The sequence below is a fragment of the Epargyreus clarus genome, unplaced genomic scaffold (genome assembly GCF_041222505.1).
Source record: "Epargyreus clarus isolate Ecla_fem2 unplaced genomic scaffold, WU_Ecla_fem_2.2 ptg000003l, whole genome shotgun sequence".
Classification (NCBI taxonomy): Eukaryota; Metazoa; Arthropoda; class Insecta; order Lepidoptera; family Hesperiidae; genus Epargyreus; species Epargyreus clarus.
The window spans coordinates 2,822,737-2,846,927 of record NW_027332211.1 but is presented as its reverse complement, the minus strand read 5'-3'; the positions used below and the strand labels follow the sequence as shown (position 1 = coordinate 2,846,927).

General features: G+C 41.4%; 1 protein-coding gene across 2 annotated transcripts; it reads left to right on the top strand.

Annotated features, from left to right (window-relative positions):
- The first annotated feature begins 42 nt into the window (after positions 1-42).
- Positions 43-20,605, top strand: LOC140750075 (two pore calcium channel protein 1). 2 transcript variants are annotated; one of them, XM_073083419.1, is made up of 17 exons: positions 43-176; positions 6,183-6,322; positions 8,596-8,760; positions 9,114-9,239; positions 10,697-10,877; positions 11,175-11,307; positions 11,502-11,601; positions 11,974-12,154; positions 12,388-12,600; positions 16,739-16,858; positions 17,176-17,344; positions 17,924-18,094; positions 18,606-18,801; positions 19,123-19,228; positions 19,326-19,432; positions 20,006-20,114; positions 20,411-20,605. In XM_073083419.1, exons 1-17 carry the CDS (start codon positions 74-76, stop codon positions 20,515-20,517), a joined length of 2,427 nt encoding a protein of 808 aa, XP_072939520.1. In that variant the 5' UTR covers positions 43-73; the 3' UTR covers positions 20,518-20,605. The 2 variants fall into 2 exon arrangements, with proteins under 2 accessions (XP_072939520.1, XP_072939528.1); XM_073083427.1 differs by having other exon boundaries at positions 67-226.
- Positions 20,606-24,191: the final 3,586 nt, after the last annotated feature.

Genomic DNA, 24,191 nt, shown 5'->3' with positions numbered 1-24,191 from the left:
AAATTGCCGTTATACAACTGTCAATTTTCTTGTCATTGTCAATAATAATGATGCAAAAAATCAGTATTCAAAAATGGCTTCTTTGAGGAGCCCGTCTTCGCCGTCCGACGGATATAAAAGGTTCAGTGATGATTTCGCAAACTCCAGCATCAACAATTACGGCTCAAACGTCACAAGTAAACGAGAAGCTATGATTTTTCCATGCACAGTAGCCGCAAACATATATGTACGCTTTTGTTGTTAACAATACATTTGTGATGCATTTAACATTTTGTTTAATTTCTCACCTTCGTAAAGCGTTAGTCAGTGTGCGATCCCGTATGTGTTTCGAGATCAATAACTCGCGATGCCGTAAAAGGGATAACGGCGCGAGGATGAGTCATAAGCGATCTAAACACTAACCTATACGCAATAAACAATACTTAAATGCTCGACCCAATTACTAGTAGAAGGCTTCAGTAAACAAAATTGCAAATCTATGCATGTCAATTAGCTGCTTACGCTGCATGCGGACGCCACCAGTAGTAACCTGCACATTTTAGATTTTAACCAGTTTGATCCTGATTCATCTAAACAGACCAGCCACAGGCCTTTTAGATTAAGCAGGATCAGTAAATCAGTATACGAAGATAGATGCCCTAGACACACAAAGCTCTCAATTTGCTTGTATGCACAATCATGAATCAATGCAATTTCTTGAATATACTGTTCTATATGATGACTGATGATTCTTTTTTGCAATTTATTTTTAAAACTAATGGGAAAATTAAACTCAGTAGGTAGAGTTATTTTGCATTAATTTTTTATTCCACTATATATCTAAAAATATTATGTGCTTGTTAAATATTAGTATTTTTTTTAATTTTACATTGAGCACAATACATGATTTTATCAAGGTTGTTACATCTATAAGATAAGCATAGCATTGCACATGTAGAGTGATTTATTTCATCTCTATCAATCTTATCAATCCATTGACCTGCTAATCTTATCAACCAGTGATAGTCAACAATTTGATCAAATACTGTTTTTTACTATTCACTAGATTTTGCAAATGGTTACATCAAAATTAATATGGAAATATAGAAATCTAACTGCTTAAAAGCTTATGTAGATACAGATTTTAAAGTTAAAGGTATTATTTGTAGTGTATCTGTGTATTTTTAAATTTTACTAGAATTTGATAGAAAAGATTTGATAAATAGTAAAGTAATACATGAGCCAAATGTTACTAATCTCTGATATTTTAACATGTTTGATAGAATTTCTTCCTATTGTCATTGGGTGCTGTCTTTTAGTAGAATGTAAATGTTTTGCCAGATTTAAAATGTTTAAAGTGGTTGATGTACCAGGCAGGTTATATGACTTTTTAAAAGATCAGTGGTATATTTTAAAATCATGTAAGTTTTGATTTTTAATTTTCTAATTGTGTTTTTTTCTCTTTATAGAATAGTTTCTCGTTGTCTTTGTAAGTACTACATTTTTGGGTCCTCTACTTTTTGTTTGATTCTTAGGCTATTTGGAATACTAGTCTTAGATTATTTTCTATCAGCTAGTTACATAAGTTCATTTTCAACTATCTTGTTATTGACATAGAAACATTAATTAATAATAATGCTAATTTACAATATTTTCACGATAATTTGTTGCATGTTTGTTGCTATTCAACTTGGTATTAAGATAATGTCTTGTTTTGTTAACTTCCCAATGCTAATTATCATCTGTAAATAACAAAATAAGTACCTAAATTAGGACAATGTTACATAGTTCAAATATTTTATGTACATAGCAAAATGCACATGTGTTTTTAAGTAAGTACACACAACACTACATAAGTAGGTACATAATGTACTTTTTATACTATTTTGTCTAATATTATACATCTGTAAAGGTAGCTCTTTAAATGAATTATGAAACTCTGTATTCTGAGGTTTGTAACTTGTGCCACTAGCCCACTAGTCCCACTACCAACTTCAACTCACCATAGACAACATCCATGCACCATAGACAAGATCATAAACGAATTGCTTATTGCATTATCAGGCTACCACAACTTAGTAAGAGATATACCTTTACCTTGTATTGTTATGTTGATTTCATTTCTCATTGCACGAAGTTACGAGCATTTGAAATGAAATTCTCTAGCAAACAAGGTCATCTTATTATAACTCACAATTACACGATTCCTAGACCAGTAGTAACTAAGATATTTAACTACGAATACTATAATGAAGTAGTTACCTATGTTAATGATTCACGTTATTGCATGCCTACGTCAATTATTTTTTAATGAAATTTGTGCCTGTCTACTTAAAACAATAAAAATAGATTTTTCTATATACGTGTTTTATGGCTAATTCGTAAATCAAATTCCATATTAATAAAACTAAATTCTAAAGAGAGGTGGTTCAAAATACGAGGATGTTATTTTGAAAAATATTTATATTAGTAACGGTGTTTTATTGGGCTCTATTTTGGCTGTATTCGCATAATCATAGTAAGCACGAAGGACTAGGAATGATTAAATTTTACAAAAAACATACATGGGTTCTCCTCCACTCTAAGGGATGTGTAATTAACTTATATCAAATAATATTTGTTATGAAATAATTGTTCATAATATTATGTTTTAAATGTAGGTATAGGACTATAGGTAGACAGACCTTACACAGACAAAGTTTTCCATATTACGTGATATCACTTAGATACATTTTTACAAAATTACATCAACTTTATTTACAATTAAATTATTATACAGTAGACGTAATAAAAAAATAAATGATTTTAAGTATAAAAATATATTGCGAATGCATACAAGTATCATACGTAAAGTTACTACTATTACTATGAGCAAGTAGCTAGTATGAAAATACTTTCATAATTCAATATTTGAGCAACTGAAATTCTTTATTTTCATATTACTTGTACCGCGTGTTGTGTATTTCAGCATGTAGACGTTCAAACCCTAAACACATCTTAGATTAATTTATATCCTGCTACTTCGTTCAGCAACTTTAAATGAATCAACTAAAATAAACCGTGGTGAATCAGCTATGACGCCATCGATCCATCTGGGCCACGCTTTCTCGCAGTAACTTCTCTACCGACATTGCGACGTAACTTGGATAGGCATCAGGCATGATGGACACTCCTCGTAAGCACAAATTTAGTTGAAAGGCACTCAAACTAGGGGTCTCTATACAGCTTGGTTACCTAATCTTTAGCCAAAAATTAAACTTCACTAGAGAATTGCGAAGAAAGGTATCTACCGTTTACTACTTTATAGGATCTACTACTATTTTATAGGATCGCGTATTGAAACAACATAGTTTAAAGAGGCATTTAATCAATAATAACATTCTTCTATGCTGAAAAGTGCTTGTTTACATATTTTGTAAGGAATGTAGTACCTAACCCGCTAGGATAAAGAGGAAAATCTTTAATTAAAACATGCATTTAAATCTACATTTTAGTACTCTTGGACTGGCCTTGTATGTGTGTTAATTAAGACTGCGGGGTTAGCCACACAGAATAATCGTAAAAGTGGCGTAAAAGACTTATAAAACCTTTCCTATTTCGTAATAGCTCCCCTCTCAACCTTATTTGAATCAGAGCTCAGAAACGATGCTACAAATCATAGATAAATATGATATGCAATGCAAATATTTTTTTTATAAGATAACAGCCTCATTAGTACTTAGCACCTCATCTGGGTACTAAGTGGTAAAAAACACGATAATTATATCATTTCAATTTTTCTTTCAATATTTTTTAGATGTTGACCATGATACTGATACTTTTTCTATTGTTATAAAGTTTTCACAATATCTTTGAAATATTTGATACCATTCTTATAGAGATAATAATGATTGCCAAAGATACTACCTAGGTAGATGCCCATGACGACCAAAAACACTTAATAGTACCTTTAGAGAGATGAAGCAGTGTAGCGTGACTAATGATTTCGTTAGCAAAAAGCGATTTAAAAAGTATAACATCATTGCGAGTTTTATTTTTTGGACGGCTACCTGCAGTTGTCCATAGTTAGTCTGATTTGAAAGACTTAAGCTTTAGGTCGATAAAATATGTAAAACAAGTAAAAATACGGAAGTAGATATTGAAAGAGTGTCCTAACTCATAATGATAAACTCTAATGAAGTAGGTATGAGCTAAATACGTAAATGCATGCAAGGAACCCACAAGAAATAACATTTACACGATGAAACATAGATTAGTACTAATCTATGCGATAAAATAACATCTTGGTACTGTTCATTTCCATATAATTTCATCTTATTGACATTGAATTCCTAATTCTTATTAGGTAGACAACCGCAACCATCACTAGGGCAGATTGTTTTAAATTTGCATGACCAAATATACTACTTATGCTGTCGGTACTGCCATTGTATACTTTTCTTATCTCAATAGGTTATTTTTCATGCGTCTCATTTAAGTTTAATCTGCATACCTAATTGGGCACTCCGGAGAGAACATAATTTATATTGTTTTGCGCTACAATTGTCGGTCTAACAAATCGCACTCATTATGCGATTTGATAAGTTTCTGTATACTGTGAAAAATGCTGTTCCTGAAAGAGTGTTTTCAAGTTTCGTGGAATTTACAAGTATGTTATCATTCAAGGTATATATTTCTCCTTCTGACTGCGACACAATGCGTGTGAATAACTAAAGTAATCCTCCTATGACCAATCCTGTAGAGAATGATGTGCATAATAAAATTACTGAACGCGTGTAAATAATTATCATTTAGAATTCATAAATGTCCACTGACTTCAAAAATAGACTGGCATATCTCAGACTGAGGATGACTGAAGTTCAGAAGTAGGTAAATTCTACTATGCTATACTATTAAGTTACTTAGTTATATAACAATATGTAAATAGCTAAGGGTTTCCGAGCCGTTTCATCGTTTCGGATCGCCAAATGGCATTACACATGATATAACCATAGAAGATTTTACTATGATTTAACGAATATTACAAAACAACAACGGATGCAAGAATGCACCTACCGGGTTGAATATTTCAAAGATAATTCATTCACAACGAGTACGTTAATAATATGCATTTGTAGTATCTCATAATTGCAGTCCTTCTACCAATTTAATTTATGCGCTCCAATGCGCATATTAATATTATTCACTGCTTAGTATATGAGATCTAATTGCGCCCGCATAAATCTCTGTGTAACTAATACACGGTTTTTCAATAACCTAGAGAAGTAGTCTTAAAAACATTGTGTTGAAAAAATAGCCCAAATGCTCATCTCAGTAATCTTGTAAGCTATCGAAATCGGTTCAGGCGTTTACAAAATAAGCCGTATCTTACACAAATAATATTTGTGTATCGTTCAAATAGTAGTCCTATTATTATCTCAATTTTTTCTACTTTCAGCAAGTTTCAATTTCTTTTATTTTTGTTCCTTGAGTGTTCAAATGGTAATTTTTCGCAAAAGGTCTCAATGTCAAAGAGAGAATTTACACGGCCGTGGCATTTAGTTCCGGCGAACTTTACGCGATAGTGTGAACTTGTCACTATTACCTTATCGTATTAACCTTTTTGATCTGAGTTGTGGTAGCTGATCATTGAAGCATACAAATGCAAAATAGAACAAGGTCTATGCCATTTAAGTATATTATTACTTAATACACAATTACATATGTGGTTAATATAATTATAAGGCATAGCTTGGTTTGAGGTTAAAAGTTTTCGAATGTTTCGAATGGGCAGTAATTAAATTACGAATCGTTTTAGTGGAGGGGAGAAATTAACGTTTAGCAGAAATAGCCTTTTAGCAACGACATTGGCAGCAGTAGGTTCTTACCACATTTAAACGGTCCCGCGAATATAATCCAAGGTTTAAAAACATTTATTTAAATATATTGTAGGGAATAGTCAATATAGGAAATATAGGGGAATAGTTTTATTTTGATTATTTATTTAATATAATATTTAATGTAAACAACATCCGAATGAATCTCTTACATAAAAATTACAAGTACCTATGCTTAATGTGCTACTGAGTAAATTAGGACCATTTCGGTCACAAAATATACCTAAGAAGTTATTCCGATCGTGAGCCTACTTAAATCTTACGCCGTATTACATCTTACTTAAATATCAAAAACTTCATAAATCTTCCACAAGCACCTTTTTCCAGACACAAGAACAGACACAGATGGCGGCGGAGACGCGAATACCCTGGACATGGGCAGCCGCTCCTCACTCCACACTGGGCTGCAGATGTCCGACGATGAGCATTGGGAGATGAACTACCACGAAGCAGCTATTTATTTAGAGGTAAATATATTTATCATGGAAGCAACAAATGCACAAAAGCGGTTAGCGGCTACTGCTGCGTATAAAAGTCTGTAATTAATTGTAAATTGGATGGGAGTTCTATTTGAGATCGGCCACAGATGTGTTGCTGCCCTGACCCTGGGGAATAAGTAAGAATCCCGAGTATTCTAAATATTTGTTTTTTTACTAAATCCATCAAACCAAAACACGGCAGCGCTTAACATTGCTGTTGTTAGGCAGAAGTCATAGATTAGTAAAGATACTTCGCCGCCTTGAAATTGAATGAAGCCACAAACGGCTTATTTGTAAGTTCTTTTTTTGAATTCTTGACAAATAAAAACATTTTTAGAGAAAATTTACGAATAAATAACTAATACTACGTAATTTATATAATAAATAAATAATTATTTCAAATATTTTAGGGACATTTTAGCACGGAGACGTGGCACGCAACTTTTTAACGCAACTACGAGTATTTCAATTGTCAAAACTGGTTAGGTTTTCTTGTTAGGAGTGAGTCATCTTTACTAATCTATGGCAGAAGTAGATACATACGCTTAATGGTGCCTTCAGAATAAAACCATGAAAGGCCCTAAAATCTTAGAGGTGTATTTTATTTATTTCGACGTGAATGACCTTAGTGTTAAATTCTAAGGTAAACAATCAGAAACAACAAAAGATCTTAGGCAGAAATATTTATGGCAGTGGCGTCAGCGGAGTAAAACCATGGTTTTATAATTTTAGACGCGAATTTTGGTATTTAGAGGTGAATGACTTCAGTGTCGGTTAAGTTCCGCGCCAAATCCTGTTATATGCAGAGCTGACCGAGTGACCTATTGTTTTCAATAAGTCAGTCTCCGAGTAACGACCCGCATGGCGCAGTGGTCACACCGGTCTGTCACGTGGGGCTCAGGGTTTAAACTCGGCGAAGCGAGGAATATAGATGATTCATGTTTTTATTTATTTCGTACCCACGACAGCTAATTTAAATATGAGCTGTGATTGCAAAAGGAAAGTTATGAGCGATGGAAACTATTTTTTTGGATTAAAAATTAAAAGGCGTACGCTTGTTTGCCATTTACACGTCATTCTACAAACACCTATAATAACATAAATATTATAGGCGTGCAGAAGTTCAAGTATTTGTTGGCTGACAATCGAATTCGCAACCTTATGTGTGTCAGATCGGTAGTTAGGTTGCGGAGGTCAATGGCCTCATAACCAAACCAACCGTAAAATCTTGTAAAGACTGTTTTTATATTAGAATATATGAATTAAATAATTTTTCTCATGTAAGTGACTGTAAGTCTTTATGAGAAAATAAATTCTTTAAACCCGAATATAGGCATCCATGTTAACGACTCAGTTGATTCCGGGCTCCATCTCCGTTCGCTCAGACATTTAGATGTAAATTTTAATCCTAGTTCTGCGTGTCTGGGTGTCTATGGTACCCACGATACAACGAATCCTATAGTGTCGCTTTGTGTATAGAAATAGATATATAAATAGAAAAAGAATAGGGTATCTAAACTTGATTTGTACACAGGGCTAATCATAAACTATCAGCAAAACGGCACTAACGGTGGTAGGGTTAAAATACGCAACCGCACTAATTAGATCAACATAAAAGTAAGAGGATTACTGGGTTACATGTTATTTACCCTACGATACGTACAGTGATACTCATTTAAAGTTTTCTTTATAAGATTCAGGTAGGTATTGAAATAACCCAAACAGAGTCGGGCCCTGCTTTGTGCAAACGCCGGCGAGACCGCGGAAGAATGCTATTGCTACCCGCAGTCCTGACAAAGGGCGTACAGAGGAACACCATGGGGTTTTAGCCGGTAGGAGTCCGGCATATACTGTTTGCTGCCACCGCGGCTGGAGGCACCCATGCAGGACTTCACCACGTAAAAAAAGGAATTTACATATAACCAACTTTTATAGACCAGTGGTTTTATCTAAAGCCGATCAGAAATGCCTTGTTAGTTGTTATCCATGAGGAACTGAGAGGGATGGTTGAGTTGGACGGAAGATGTATGTATATTCTGCCGGTACCCAATGAGGATGTTGATAATTATATCACATTATAAATGTCATGCTAATTTAATATTATGTATTAAAATTCTATGACGAGTGATACAATACCATTCGTTTTCATATTTAAATTTAAAAAATCCAAATTCTGGTAATATAATTACTAAGTAGGTATATAAAAGTCTAGATAACTTTTATTGTAACAAAGTGTTATTATAAGGGTTTTATTATTTCAGGAAGGTTTAAACAATGAAAAATTTGACTCGCACCCTTCTAGTCCAGAGGAGCTGCCAGCGTACCTCCGAGTACACAACCCCTGGTATCATGGTCTAGACCTCCTGGCCTCCCTGGTCCTCATCCTCCTAGCTTTTACAGAAGACCCCGCCGTGCCAGCTTTTGAGGTGAACATTGTTAGACTGTTTTACAAATTGGTTTTGAAATTAGTTTTGTACCTTATCTGGTCCGAAGGACCATTTAAAAAAGAAAGATTTTTTCCTCCTGTTAAAAATACTTAAACATTTCAAAACACGAAAATATTTTGACGTCGAGATTATAATTCGTTATTTTCATTTAATTTGCGACATCTACTAAAATATTATTTAGTTTATATTCCCTTAATAATTTTCAATTCAGTCCATTAGTAATTTATATATTAACAACGAAACTCTAGTCGCTTTTTTATAACCTAATTTTAAAAATACTCCTAACAATGTTAGTAAGTAACCCGACCATTCATAATATATTTTCATTCCAGCTACCAGTATGGGCGCACGGCACTATTGAACTTTTAGCGCTGTCGGTCATAGGAATAGAACTTCATTTAAAATTGAAATGGATCGGCTGGGGAACCATACTCAAACACAAGAGAACTATGATAAAGGTATTGTATTTATAAAAAACCGATATAATAATTAAAAATCCCTAATGTTTTTTATACTATAACCTTCCTTGTGAAATGTGCTTTCAACTAACGGAAAGTCCATCCAAATTTGATCTGTAGTTCCTGAGAAAATCGCGGACATACAAGTTTACATACATCATATATAGGTACATAACAGAAGAATACAGAACCTCCTTTTTTGAAGTCGGTTAAAAACAAATATAAAGAATGTTTATTACACAGATGTTTCTTGTGATAATTGACTCAGTTAAAAAATAGTGGCCTCCACTTAAAGTAGTCCATTTGTCCAATTAATTATGGCAAAAATGACCTCATTCGTGCTAATAAACCCAAAAGGATATTTTTGAAGAACCTATTTGATATCGGAATAAGAGACACTAAGGGTCCGTTCATACAGACCGGCTCGGAGAGCATCGGTCTGCATTTTTCTTTTCATACAGATTGGATCGTATACGCTTGGAATTGACCGGAACGGAGCCGCCAACTATTTCACATAGACCGGCTGGTACAGATCTAAAAGCAGATGCGCTCGCAATAGCAGCCGATCACGATGAGCACGCAGCTAGAGCTGGTCGGCTCCTCTTATTATTTCATACGAAGCGCGTTCAAGTATTTTTAATGACATAAGAAGTGCATGCAAAAATAAAACTTAATACAATTACTCAAAAATCTGTTTCCAACGTGATAAAAATCTGCTCTGTGTGAACGGACCTTAATTCGAGGCCGTCTATCTTAGTTCCCAGGAATATAAATGCGATTTTCGATGGACGGAGTCTATCTCTCTTTATAGATGGATCGAATGGGGCTACTTAATAAAAATTGGCAAAGTGCATTTCCAATCGGAGGATTCCGTAACACCCAATTTTTTATTATTTTTTATTTTCAGTATTTGTTATTATGGCAGTAATGAAAGTAAATAGGTAGGTACTCGAACTTGTAAAAATTTGAGCTGCTGTTAGGAAACATACCCATACTACGTGACCTATTTTTTTAGTATATGGCAAGATACCCCCTCCCTCTCCCCTTACTTAGTATTGCGAATGTGAATTTTTATCATTCCGAACGCAGAAAATGAACACATAAACACGTAACATCATATAAGTCAATATCCGCCTCACACGTCTTCAATGAACACGTTCCCAGCATAATACTTGCACCCTGCTTCAAAAAATAAAGCGAAAAACCCCAAAAAATAATGGTTTCTTGTATGGGGACTCTCATTTATTTTGAACATTTTTTTTAATTTTCAGTATTTGTTGTTATAGCGGCCGACCTACATTCTTTGTAATAATTTGAAGTGTCTATCTATGTACATATTACAGTTCAAGAGATAGAGCCTTGTGACAGATGGACAGAAAAGCGAAGGCTTTGAAATAAGGTTCCATTTTTACCCTCTGGGTACGGAACCCTAAAACAATGAATACACATGTTTCCAGGGTATAACTCTGCTAATAATGGTGCTGGAGGCGGTGGTGGTGCTGTGCCGGCAGTCGTCGCACTTCCGCGTGACGCGCGCGCTGCGGCCCATCTTCCTGGTGGACACGCGCCACTGCGGCGGCGTCAGGCGGTTCATCCGGCAGATCCTGCAGTCACTGCCGCCTATTATTGATATGCTGGGTAGGTAATGTGTGCATATGTTTTCGGGTATGGTCGTGCACGTCGATTATGCTTTTGTGTGCGTGCGTTTGTATGCGCGCGTGCGTATGAGTGCGTGCTTGTGTATCTGTGTGTGATTGCTGGTGTGTGCAGACTAATTAATTGTTTGACTGAGAGAATTAATGTCTTGTTTGCAATCGTTTTTCTTTTTCAATATTATGACTAAGTACTATCTTTACACTTTGAAAGGGTACCTAAACTTTTTTTTTTTAATATCTTAAACATATGTTGTTAAAATATTTAATTTATTTATTTCAGGTCTTCTAATGTTCTTTGTGGCTACGTATTCTTTGCTGGGTTACTATTTGTTTTCGGAACACGTGGACAACGGTCATTTCCAGACAATAAGTGACTCTTTTGTCAGTATGTTCGTGCTACTGACCACAGCTAAGTGAGTATTGCTTATTTTATTCAACTTTATAATAAATTGACCTGTAGAGAGGGTATTCATGATGTTGTTTATTTGGGACTGTTTTACAGTAACTACTATAATATACTTATATCTAAAGTTAAAAGTTAAGTACAGTTTCATGTCTTGCTCATTACAAACGAGACATTATTTCAGAGATCTTGTGTCTTTTTCAGTTTCCCAGACGTGATGATGCCTTCTTATGCGAAGTCGAAATGGTACGCCGTGTTCTTCATACTTTATATCATCACAGTTTTGTACGTCCTTATGAATTTGGTAAGTCTTAATTTTTTTCTGATATCTGAAAGTATCAGAAAAAAATAATTTAATAATTTCTTTAGGATGTTTCAATATTTTATAACTTTTTCATTACATTGGATTAGCCTTTGAAAAGAAAACTATTGTAATCGTTTTTGGAAATAAATACTTACTTTAATTTAAGTAGTCATTTTAAAAACTAAACGGTTTGTAGTACGAATCAAAGGATTATATTATTTGTGCGCGGCTTATATTACCTATACGTCATTGGTTTACACGTTATTCAGTGCATTGTTTGTAATTACCTAAATGTTGTATAAAAACAACAGTGCTATTTACGGATCAAAATACAAAAGCTCTGTTTCACATCACCCCATCACTATCTCGCAGATGTTGGCGGTGGTGTACGAAACGTTCACGCGCATCGAGCGCGAGAAGTGCCGCGCGCTGCTGCTGCACCGCCGCGGGGCCGCGCGCCGCGCCTTCCGCCTGCTCGTGTCGCGCCGCGCGCCCCGCGCCGTGCGCCTGCGACACTTCGCCGGCTTGCTTAGGCACTACGCGCCGCACTATAGTACGGGATTTATATATTTTTGTATTAATATTCTATTTACATTTGGTTTGTTTACTAAATATTCTTGTTTTTGCCTGGAATAGTATCCATAGTTCTCTTTAATCACACGTTGTAACACTAACGCTCAGTACGACATGCGCTATAAAAAGTACGGCGTCGTGAAAATTTAAAGTGTCAATATTACTTTAATTACTTACGTGAGACTTAACAAATTACTTCTCGTGTTTTTTCAGGCGGGCTGGACGTGTACCTGATGTTCAAGCAGCTGAACGCGAGCGGGTCGGGCGGGCTGAGCGCGGCGGAGTTCGCGAACGTGTACGAGGTGTTCGCGCTGCGCTGGGCCGCGCAGGCCGCGCGCGCGCCCTGGTACGCCGCCTCGCCGCTCGAGCCCGTGGCGCGCGCCGCCGCCGCCGCCGTGCGCTGGCCCTACTTCGAGTACATCGTGTGTGAGTACCGCGTGTGTGAGCACCGCCTCGCCCCCCCGCCCGGTACGCCGCCTCGCCGCTCGAGCCCGTGGCGCGCGCCGCCGCCGCCGCCGTGCGCTGGCCCTACTTCGAGTACATCGTGTGTGAGTACCGCGTGTGTGAGCACCGCCTCGCCCCCCCGCCCGGTACGCCGCCTCGCCGCTCGAGCCCGTGGCGCGCGCCGCCGCCGCCGCCGTGCGCTGGCCCTACTTCGAGTACATCGTGTGTGAGTACCGCGTGTGTGAGCACCGCCTCGCCCCCCCGCCCGGTACGCCGCCTCGCCGCTCGAGCCCGTGGCGCGCGCCGCCGCCGCCGCCGTGCGCTGGCCCTACTTCGAGTACATCGTGTGTGAGTACCGCGTGTGTGAGCACCGCCTCGCCCCCCCGCCCGGTACGCCGCCTCGCCGCTCGAGCCCGTGGCGCGCGCCGCCGCCGCCGCCGTGCGCTGGCCCTACTTCGAGTACATCGTGTGTGAGTACCGCGTGTGTGAGCACCGCCTCGCCCCCCCGCCCGGTACGCCGCCTCGCCGCTCGAGCCCGTGGCGCGCGCCGCCGCCGCCGCCGTGCGCTGGCCCTACTTCGAGTACATCGTGTGTGAGTACCGCGTGTGTGAGCACCGCCTCGCCCCCCCGCCCGGTACGCCGCCTCGCCGCTCGAGCCCGTGGCGCGCGCCGCCGCCGCCGCCGTGCGCTGGCCCTACTTCGAGTACATCGTGTGTGAGTACCGCGTGTGTGAGCACCGCCTCGCCCCCCCGCCCGGTACGCCGCCTCGCCGCTCGAGCCCGTGGCGCGCGCCGCCGCCGCCGCCGTGCGCTGGCCCTACTTCGAGTACATCGTGTGTGAGTACCGCGTGTGTGAGCACCGCCTCGCCCCCCCGCCCGGTACGCCGCCTCGCCGCTCGAGCCCGTGGCGCGCGCCGCCGCCGCCGCCGTGCGCTGGCCCTACTTCGAGTACATCGTGTGTGAGTACCGCGTGTGTGAGCACCGCCTCGCCCCCCCGCCCGGTACGCCGCCTCGCCGCTCGAGCCCGTGGCGCGCGCCGCCGCCGCCGCCGTGCGCTGGCCCTACTTCGAGTACATCGTGTGTGAGTACCGCGTGTGTGAGCACCGCCTCGCCCCCCCGCCCGGTACGCCGCCTCGCCGCTCGAGCCCGTGGCGCGCGCCGCCGCCGCCGCCGTGCGCTGGCCCTACTTCGAGTACATCGTGTGTGAGTACCGCGTGTGTGAGCACCGCCTCGCCCCCCCGCCCGGTACGCCGCCTCGCCGCTCGAGCCCGTGGCGCGCGCCGCCGCCGCCGCCGTGCGCTGGCCCTACTTCGAGTACATCGTGTGTGAGTACCGCGTGTGTGAGCACCGCCTCGCCCCCCCGCCCGGTACGCCGCCTCGCCGCTCGAGCCCGTGGCGCGCGCCGCCGCCGCCGCCGTGCGCTGGCCCTACTTCGAGTACATCGTGTGTGAGTACCGCGTGTGTGAGCACCGCCTCGCCCCCCCGCCCGGTACGCCGCCTCGCCGCTCGAGCCCGTGGCGCGCGCCGCCGCCGCCGCCGTGCGCTGGCCCTACTTCGAGTACATCGTGTGTGAGTACCGCGTGTGTGAGCACCGCCTCGCCCCCCCGCCCGGTACGCCGCCTCGCCGCTCGAGCCCGTGGCGCGCGCCGCCGCCGCCGCCGTGCGCTGGCCCTACTTCGAGTACATCGTGTGTGAGTACCGCGTGTGTGAGCACCGCCTCGCCCCCCCGCCCGGTACGCCGCCTCGCCGCTCGAGCCCGTGGCGCGCGCCGCCGCCGCCGCCGTGCGCTGGCCCTACTTCGAGTACATCGTGTGTGAGTACCGCGTGTGTGAGCACCGCCTCGCCCCCCCGCCCGGTACGCCGCCTCGCCGCTCGAGCCCGTGGCGCGCGCCGCCGCCGCCGCCGTGCGCTGGCCCTACTTCGAGTACATCGTGTGTGAGTACCGCGTGTGTGAGCACCGCCTCGCCCCCCCGCCCGGTACGCCGCCTCGCCGCTCGAGCCCGTGGCGCGCGCCGCCGCCGCCGCCGTGCGCTGGCCCTACTTCGAGTACATCGTGTGTGAGTACCGCGTGTGTGAGCACCGCCTCGCCCCCCCGCCCGGTACGCCGCCTCGCCGCTCGAGCCCGTGGCGCGCGCCGCCGCCGCCGCCGTGCGCTGGCCCTACTTCGAGTACATCGTGTGTGAGTACCGCGTGTGTGAGCACCGCCTCGCCCCCCCGCCCGGTACGCCGCCTCGCCGCTCGAGCCCGTGGCGCGCGCCGCCGCCGCCGCCGTGCGCTGGCCCTACTTCGAGTACATCGTGTGTGAGTACCGCGTGTGTGAGCACCGCCTCGCCCCCCCGCCCGGTACGCCGCCTCGCCGCTCGAGCCCGTGGCGCGCGCCGCCGCCGCCGCCGTGCGCTGGCCCTACTTCGAGTACATCGTGTGTGAGTACCGCGTGTGTGAGCACCGCCTCGCCCCCCCGCCCGGTACGCCGCCTCGCCGCTCGAGCCCGTGGCGCGCGCCGCCGCCGCCGCCGTGCGCTGGCCCTACTTCGAGTACATCGTGTGTGAGTACCGCGTGTGTGAGCACCGCCTCGCCCCCCCGCCCGGTACGCCGCCTCGCCGCTCGAGCCCGTGGCGCGCGCCGCCGCCGCCGCCGTGCGCTGGCCCTACTTCGAGTACATCGTGTGTGAGTACCGCGTGTGTGAGCACCGCCTCGCCCCCCCGCCCGGTACGCCGCCTCGCCGCTCGAGCCCGTGGCGCGCGCCGCCGCCGCCGCCGTGCGCTGGCCCTACTTCGAGTACATCGTGTGTGAGTACCGCGTGTGTGAGCACCGCCTCGCCCCCCCGCCCGGTACGCCGCCTCGCCGCTCGAGCCCGTGGCGCGCGCCGCCGCCGCCGCCGTGCGCTGGCCCTACTTCGAGTACATCGTGTGTGAGTACCGCGTGTGTGAGCACCGCCTCGCCCCCCCGCCCGGTACGCCGCCTCGCCGCTCGAGCCCGTGGCGCGCGCCGCCGCCGCCGCCGTGCGCTGGCCCTACTTCGAGTACATCGTGTGTGAGTACCGCGTGTGTGAGCACCGCCTCGCCCCCCCGCCCGGTACGCCGCCTCGCCGCTCGAGCCCGTGGCGCGCGCCGCCGCCGCCGCCGTGCGCTGGCCCTACTTCGAGTACATCGTGTGTGAGTACCGCGTGTGTGAGCACCGCCTCGCCCCCCCGCCCGGTACGCCGCCTCGCCGCTCGAGCCCGTGGCGCGCGCCGCCGCCGCCGCCGTGCGCTGGCCCTACTTCGAGTACATCGTGTGTGAGTACCGCGTGTGTGAGCACCGCCTCGCCCCCCCGCCCGGTACGCCGCCTCGCCGCTCGAGCCCGTGGCGCGCGCCGCCGCCGCCGCCGTGCGCTGGCCCTACTTCGAGTACATCGTGTGTGAGTACCGCGTGTGTGAGCACCGCCTCGCCCCCCCGCCCGGTACGCCGCCTCGCCGCTCGAGCCCGTGGCGCGCGCCGCCGCCGCCGCCGTGCGCTGGCCCTACTTCGAGTACATCGTGTGTGAGTACCGCGTGTGTGAGCACCGCCTCGCCCCCCCGCCCGGTACGCCGCCTCGCCGCTCGAGCCCGTGGCGCGCGCCGCCGCCGCCGCCGTGCGCTGGCCCTACTTCGAGTACATCGTGTGTGAGTACCGCGTGTGTGAGCACCGCCTCGCCCCCCCGCCCGGTACGCCGCCTCGCCGCTCGAGCCCGTCGCGCGCGCCGCCGCCGCCGCCGTGCGCTGGCCCTACTTCGAGTACATCGTGTGTGAGTACCGCGTGTGTGAGCACCGCCTCGCCTCCCCGCCCGGTACGCCGCCTCGCCGCTCGAGCCAGTCGATACTTAAGTATCGATAAATTTGTTTCGTCTCGTAATAATACTTCTCCCTTAGCTGAAATAGTGATTTACACTTCTGCTATTAGGCAGATACAGGTATTACAGTGGAGCCACCGAGGTCGGACTACTTACAAAGAATTTTCCAACACAAAACCATTAATTATGCTTGTCCACCTGCAGACGCGCTTAATGCAGAAACAGGTGTCGCGAAGCCACTGAGGCTGAACTACAAAGGGTTCTCCCAACACGAAACCATTCATTATCATTGTCTGATTCTTGCTCCGCAGACGCGCTGATCGTGGGCAACGGCGTGTCGATGGTGGTGCGCGTGTGCGAGGCGGCGGGCGACCTGCAGGCCAGCGCGCGCCTGCTCTGCGCCTCCTGGGACACCTGGCTCTTCCTCACGCGTCAGTACCACGCTCATTCTTATCTTTGTATTTGTAAAATAGATTATGTTTTTTGTTTCATCCCTTTTCTCTTTTAAGAAATAAAAAATAAAATAAAAAGTAAATTTTATTTTGGCATGTTTGGTAAAAAACAGTTAAGCAGTGGACGGCATTACCTGCTTTTGAATTTACCAGCGCCACCGCCATTTAGTTTAAAAATTAAATTACTACATGTAGCGGAATCAGTATACGAATGATTTAATAAGTATTCGAAATATGATGGTAGTGCGTATTCTGGGGGCTAATCCCTTAGTAAAAATATGGTACTGTATTTCCAGTATTCTTGGTGGAAGCGGGGTTGCGGATGATGGCGTCGGGGCTAGCGGTCTACCTGGAGAGTGGCTGGAACGTGTTTGACCTTAGTGTTACGTTGCTGGCCCTTATGGGAGCCGTGCTGCTCAGCATAGCGCCTAAACTGTTCATTGTTGTCATGTTCAGACCTTTGAGGTAAGTGCCATTTTTCAGTCTTAAATTGTTATGGTTTTTTTTTTATCTTAATTAAATATGCGTTTGCTAGGTATATTTTATTTTGCTGAGTAGATAAATTCATTTCGCACCGGGATGTTATATTTTATTCTTAATATATTATATTGCATTTGTAAAGAAACGAATTCACCTATGCTCCGGGCGGCTAAAACCTTCGCTACGCTAATAACTGGCGTACGCTCCAGGCCCAGCCCCCTCTCTTGACAAACAAAACTTGCCTAATTTCCCACCAATGAAAAAAGAAAGACAATAGATCAAATTATTTTGCACATTGGTCCATAACAGTTGCCATATTTATTTATGACTTTTGTCACCAATTTTCAGTATACCTGATTTCTTACACATATAAACGCATTACATACAGCATAGAAGACGATATTCTACGCCTACATTTGATACAGTAAGCGTTGTTCCCAAATTGTAAACATCCAATTGTAATCCTTACTGACAAATGAATAAATGATTATGATATCTAATAGAATTCTCCAGCTATGACCACAAAGAAGAAAAAAAAAAGATTGTTTTATTACTAAATTCCAGGTTAATGCGCCTATACAAGCTGAAGAAGCGCTACCGGGACGTGTTCGGCACGCTGGTGCTGCTGTCGCCGCTGATGTCGTCCGCGGGCTGCGTCATGCTCGTCATGTACTACTTCTTCGCCATCATCGGCATGGAGCTGTTCGCCGGCTACAATCTGAAGAACTGCTGCGTGTAAGTAGTGTTGTTTTTTTAAAGGAAAGGAAGGTATTTCGAAGGGATATCATTAGTTGAGGTTTCAGACAGAGATAATGCTCTTGAACGTGTATCTGCAACCGATTACAGAAACAATTAAAATTCCTTTTGGGATTTATGTTGATTGGGATATTTGGGATTGATTATGTATGCAAACATATTCTGTTTCTGCCTTGATACGGCAGTGAAGTACTATAGTAAGGTAAAGAAAGTCATATGTATTGGTCCAATTAAGTGCTCAGGGGTAGAAACGTATCTGTGGCTGATCTTCTCGTAGACGGCAATGTGTTTGTTACATTAATTTCACAAAAGAATGATTGAGTTTGTCTTTCCTTCAAAATTATAGATGGGTTGAACGCCAATGTTCACCTGATTGGATCAGGGCAACCGATTAGAATTTCAGCGACTCTTCTTTATGTATTAGCGATTTTAGACCAATCCCGTCCATGAAAAAGTGAAACTATGATTCAAACGTAATCAATGTTTTCAGGAACACAACAGTGGAGGACTTTTACAAGTACTCAGAGAACAGCTCGACGGCGTTAGGCTACTACTACCTGAACAACTTCGAGAACCTGCTGACCAGCGGCGTCACGCTGTTCGAGCTCACCGTCGTCAACAACTGGTTTATACTGATGAACGCCTACGCGACGGTATCGGGGCAGTTCAGTAGGATATACTTTATGGTGAGTGTTTGTATTTTTTCAGATATATTTTATGGTAAGTGCTTCGTCTTTTTGTAAAGTCTGGCTTAATTTGTCTTGTTAGTTCTAGCTACAGTTTCGTTAAGTTTCACCATCTTGTAAGCGTTTATTCTGGCTAATTATTGCAATGGGAGAGTAATGGGTTGATGAAAAAAATATATAGTATTAAAAACTACATAATATCTATATTTCTTTTTAAGGTTGTAAAATTTGATCTGATAATTATAGTAATAGTAATTTAGTAATTTATATGTTGTAATATATTTGTAATGTTTGTTATACGTTGGTTTTGTTTTGTTCTAGGTATTTTATCTATTTACGATGGTTGTGCTGACGATCGTGGTGGCCAGCGTGCTGGAAGCCTTCCGATTCAGGATACAGTATAAACGAAGCACTACTAAAAGAGACGGTAAGTATTACAAAGCAAGCTATTAATTATATTTTAGGAAGATCACTACGAATTCTATCGAAATATACTTGATATCATGATGTTTCCATGTCCTCAGAGGAGAAGCTGCTGCACGAGGAGGTGCACACGAGCTGGGAGGAGGCGCAGCGGCTCGGCGCCGCCGGCACGCTCGCCGACGCGCTGCGACCCCATCTGCCGCCCGGGGTACGCACACACCTACACCCATATGCAAATACAAACATACACACGCACACGAACATAGCACTCACGTACACACATGCCAACGGACACGGACACATGCACGCACGCACGCAGGCACACACACACACATATGCAGCCATACACGAGGCCGTACACTAATACCACCTGTGTCGTAGGTGCCATAGATACACACGATACCATAGACAAGAAATGAACCCTCATGGATGGCAAAATCAGAATTACGAGGGCAACTTTGATTAAAACAAAACTAAGTACCTACATCATTAGATTTAAAAAACTTACCCTAACCGAGAAGCGAACGATTTCACTTTGAAAATAACTCCCTATATCATTGCACTATATTATGCACGGATGTTATCGCAGTATCATCTTGGAAAGCAATTACAAATGATAGACTTACAGAAAAAGCAAATTTTGATGTTATCATAAAAAATATGGAAATCTCACACCAGAACAAATATTTATAAAACTTTCATAACTATTAACATTACAATTAGCATTTACATATAACCCTTACTTACTCACAAATTTATAATTCTTGTTATTCTCTTACAGGTAGATGTAACGTTCATTGGATCTAGACCCCGAACAAAGGAAGTTCTGCAGAGGAGAATGTACCAAACAGACATTCAGAAATGGCTTAATGAGGAAGATGAGAATGAAGGTATGAGTCAAAAGAATTATCTTATTTTAAAAAGTAAAGTTAATCTATTCTATGACATTTAAATAATAAAAATAAAACATCTAACGATAATTGATGACTTCCGTACCTACAGTAAGGTTTGTAATGAACTACAAAATAAGTTAATTCGATTAATCACAGATAGGTTGTTTCCCTGATGTCCAAAATTGAATTTCTCGTGTAAATCTGGAAGTTGCAACATGAATCCTTCCATTATGATTATTTCTTAATATTTTAAATAATCGTAATAATAACATTTTTTAACATTCTGTCCATAGAGATACCGCCATCGACTACAGTGACGTCTAGCGAGGACCCGCTATCACCGCCGCTGCTGCCGCCGGAGCCCGAAACCAACCACCAGCGGCCCGCCTACCAGCTGTAGGAGACCAGCTACACACAACAGGATCCTCAAGTTGGGACGCTTTAACAAACTTATAGTACGATAGCGTAGGACTTCCGTGGGACATTTATTAGTAATTGTTAGTAGGTTTATGGCAGTGGGTGAGCGATATTGCCATTTAAAACAGTGTTCTTCCTTTCAGGTAATATTCATTTCATTCATTATTTGTTTGTTTTTGTGATAACAATATCATTGGTTTTTAAACATTGATACCAGTGGTATTATGTTTAGTATTACTAGAAGATTTACACAAATAACATGTGTTATTTTATTGTGTTTTTTCTACAATGTTTTGTCACAAGATATGTCACAGATATTTTGTGTTCTATTCATTTAAATAGGTCTATACGATACATCCGTTTTGCATGAATGTAGTCAGTTTTGATACACGAATTGAATTTGTAGGCGTGTAAAAATTTTGGCAACATACTATATACCTACATAATCATTATCAGGAATAGTTATGTTACATTATCTTATGAATAACAGTGAAAGTCAATTTACCAATGCAATTCCATTTAATTCTTTAACTCGTTTATGAAAGCTAAATAATGATTTATTTAAATTATTTATTAGACTTAGGTTTAATGAGGCAACTACGATTCTGACATCTTTCGCGAGTTGATGATAAAGCCTTAAATAATCGTGGAGGATAATAAGTATGTAACACCTGTGATAACAGAGCGTATATACAAAGTTTGACCAATTATATTATTAAAATAGGTAATTTATTTATGTTTTCTATTATAGGTAGGTATTTATGTGCCGTCAATACTAAACAGTTTGGTTGTATTGAATACCAAAGTAGTTGAATTTATCTTAATTTTATTTTAATTTTTAGAAATCTTAAGTTATAATTTTAAACGGAAATACATTTAAATCATTTTTTTAAAATAGTACATAAAGATCAATCTGATCATTTTTTTTTGTTATATTTTCATTTTTTTAATTTCATACTATGTCAGCTTTGAGGCCTTATCCTAATAAAAAATAACGTTGATTTGAACAATTTAAATTAAATATTTGATCATGTAAATTAGTAAATTGTGAGCATCGATATTTTTGTAGCATACAAAGGTATTGTGTATTTCTAGATTGGCAGTAGACTCAGAAAGCTAAAAAAACAGATGAATTACCCCTTACATAAAGACTATACAGACACGCAGACGGGATGGGTGAACGTTAATAAGAACATCGATTCATTTTATCGTAGTCTTTCATTTCGCCATGTGGATATCTAGATCTAATTATCACAATATCTTTGATTGCATATCAATTCGTATGATATCACAGCTACACCATGTTGCTGCTAGAAGCTTGTAGTGAAATTAGAAGAAATTGTAGGCAGGTATTAATGATTTAGTTGGAAAATTATTTATTGTAAGCAATGCAAGGTAAAATCATTTTTATAAATATTATAGCAATTATTATATAGAGACGTAGAATGATAAGTAGATAAGCAATTGCCTTTATAGGTGTAAGGGAGTGTCACAGGTCTCTGTAATATTAATAATAATAATTTAATCTTTGCAATACGTGATAGGAAGATGTAGATGGCAAAAAGTTATTTTAAATATATTAGTAAAAGAAATAAACATAATATGTAAAAAAAAAAACAGAATATAATTTACAACATATAATTTCCACAGAATAAATTATTTACATTTTGCTTTAAAATTAATAATGCCAATTAGAACTTCATGATGGGATGTAGTGATCAATTTATTGTTTGTTGAAATTAGAGGGGAAAAAACACTGTTGGACTTAGTGACTACTTCCGGCCCTTAAGAAATTTGAAAATGGAAACTAACATTTCTTTTTTGGTTAAAATAGTATAGATTGTATTGTATTGTATTAAATTAATTTGATATTTTATTCGAATAAAAACATACTCGAATACTATTGAAGAAGAGATTACTCAGATGTTATTATGACTTAAATTTTTAGACATAATATGACTCATAAAAATGATCTTGTAACATAGTCAATTTTAATTATTGATTTCACCAAATTGTACAGATGCTGTAAATTAAATATTTTTACCGTGTATTAAAGATTCTCCACAATTCAGTATTATTTTAATAATATGAGGATGATTATTTCGAGATTATTTTGCAGCTAAAATAAATGTGATTTACTTAGATATAAAAATGTACATAGACAAAATCACTCATCTGTAGCTCCATTTATTTTTATTTTTTTCTGAAGATTTATTGTATTTATTTTATTTAACAAATAATAGAATAATTAGAATTGGACATAAATTGTATAAGCTACGTCGATTAGCTAGATAAATGGTGCTTTGGACTCGTAATCAGTAGATTTAAGAAAAAACAAATTCCATTAGACTAGCAAAAAACTACTTTACCTTGTTCTGTTTGCGTTAAAACTACATAACTTCCAAGCCAGTAGAAAGTAAACTATTATAAGAGCAATGATTTTCGTCTTTTGTGACTGATATTATAGATAAATTAATATACAAATGCAAAAAGTATAAATTCAGCATTCCTACTCATGTCTTGCTTTAAAATACGATAAGATTCTTACAGGTGATAATGTCATAAAGGTCCCCCGAGACGATTAATTGCACTTACTAGAATATATTGCTATTGAGGATTAATCTTATCTTAGCATATATGAACCACGTTTCAATAAGATTTTATGCGTATGGTATGTGTGAGTGATCCCGACTTAGGTTTATACGAGTACTTCTGGACCGCACAGTAGCTGAGATTATAAAACTATCAATTCTAATATTGCTTTTAATCGCTTTGAGGGCTCTTCTAACATATAAAACACAAATAATGATTTTAATGTTTTATTTTATATTTTAATTGGTATTACATATTTAATTTATTTCATTTTTGATATTTGAATTATTTTAGCAGTATTAAATTATTTTTCTCAATTTAAGTAATGTATCCAAGATCAATATACTAATTAATCTAATCACGTTGTTGACCTGCAATCAAATACAATGTGTTGATATTAATTTATGAATAAATGCACTTTTAGGTATCGGTTTGTTTTAATTATTCCAGAAACAAAATTAAGTAATATTATAAATAATCTTTTAAACATAAATTATTTGTGGTGTATGTATTCAATACCATTTTATCAATAGATACTAGTCAATTTGAAAGTTACACACCCTTTGAGGATCCTTAACGGGCGTTATTACTTAATTTACTCTTTGTTGTGTCCTTTTCCATGTACACAAAAAACATTAATTATCTGAAAACCCCCTTTGAAAGTTTAATTTAAGTGTTGATTCCCTTTGTAAATGAAACTCAAAGTTAAGGAATAAATATTTATTACTTTTATAAACCCACAACTATTTACGCATAATACAACAGGATTATCTAGTTAACGGTACATTTAAAGCTTACACACTACAGTAATAATGGAAGACATTGAACAAAATAACAAATCTCTAAATATCATTTAAATAAATATACCCTAAAATACTCCAAATATAATAAATGATATTTGATTAATACAATTAACATAATATTTATGTGGATTCAACAAGTGTAAGAACCTAACAGTGGTTAATAATTAGCAGCCACTCAATGGAATGAATTATAAAATATTGCACATTAAGTCTAATTTGAAACATCGTTGTAATACTAATCAGTCCTTAATATATTGTCATT

Coding starts and splice junctions, on each gene's coding strand:
- LOC140750075 (XM_073083419.1), top strand. CDS start 74: ATGGCTTCTTTGAGGAGCCCGTCTTCGCCGTCCGACGGATATAAAAGG. Junction 10,878..11,174: donor GCCTATTATTGATATGCTGG/GTAGGTAATGTG, acceptor TATTTATTTCAG/GTCTTCTAATGTTCTTTGTG. Junction 12,601..16,738: donor CTACTTCGAGTACATCGTGT/GTGAGTACCGCG, acceptor CTTGCTCCGCAG/ACGCGCTGATCGTGGGCAAC.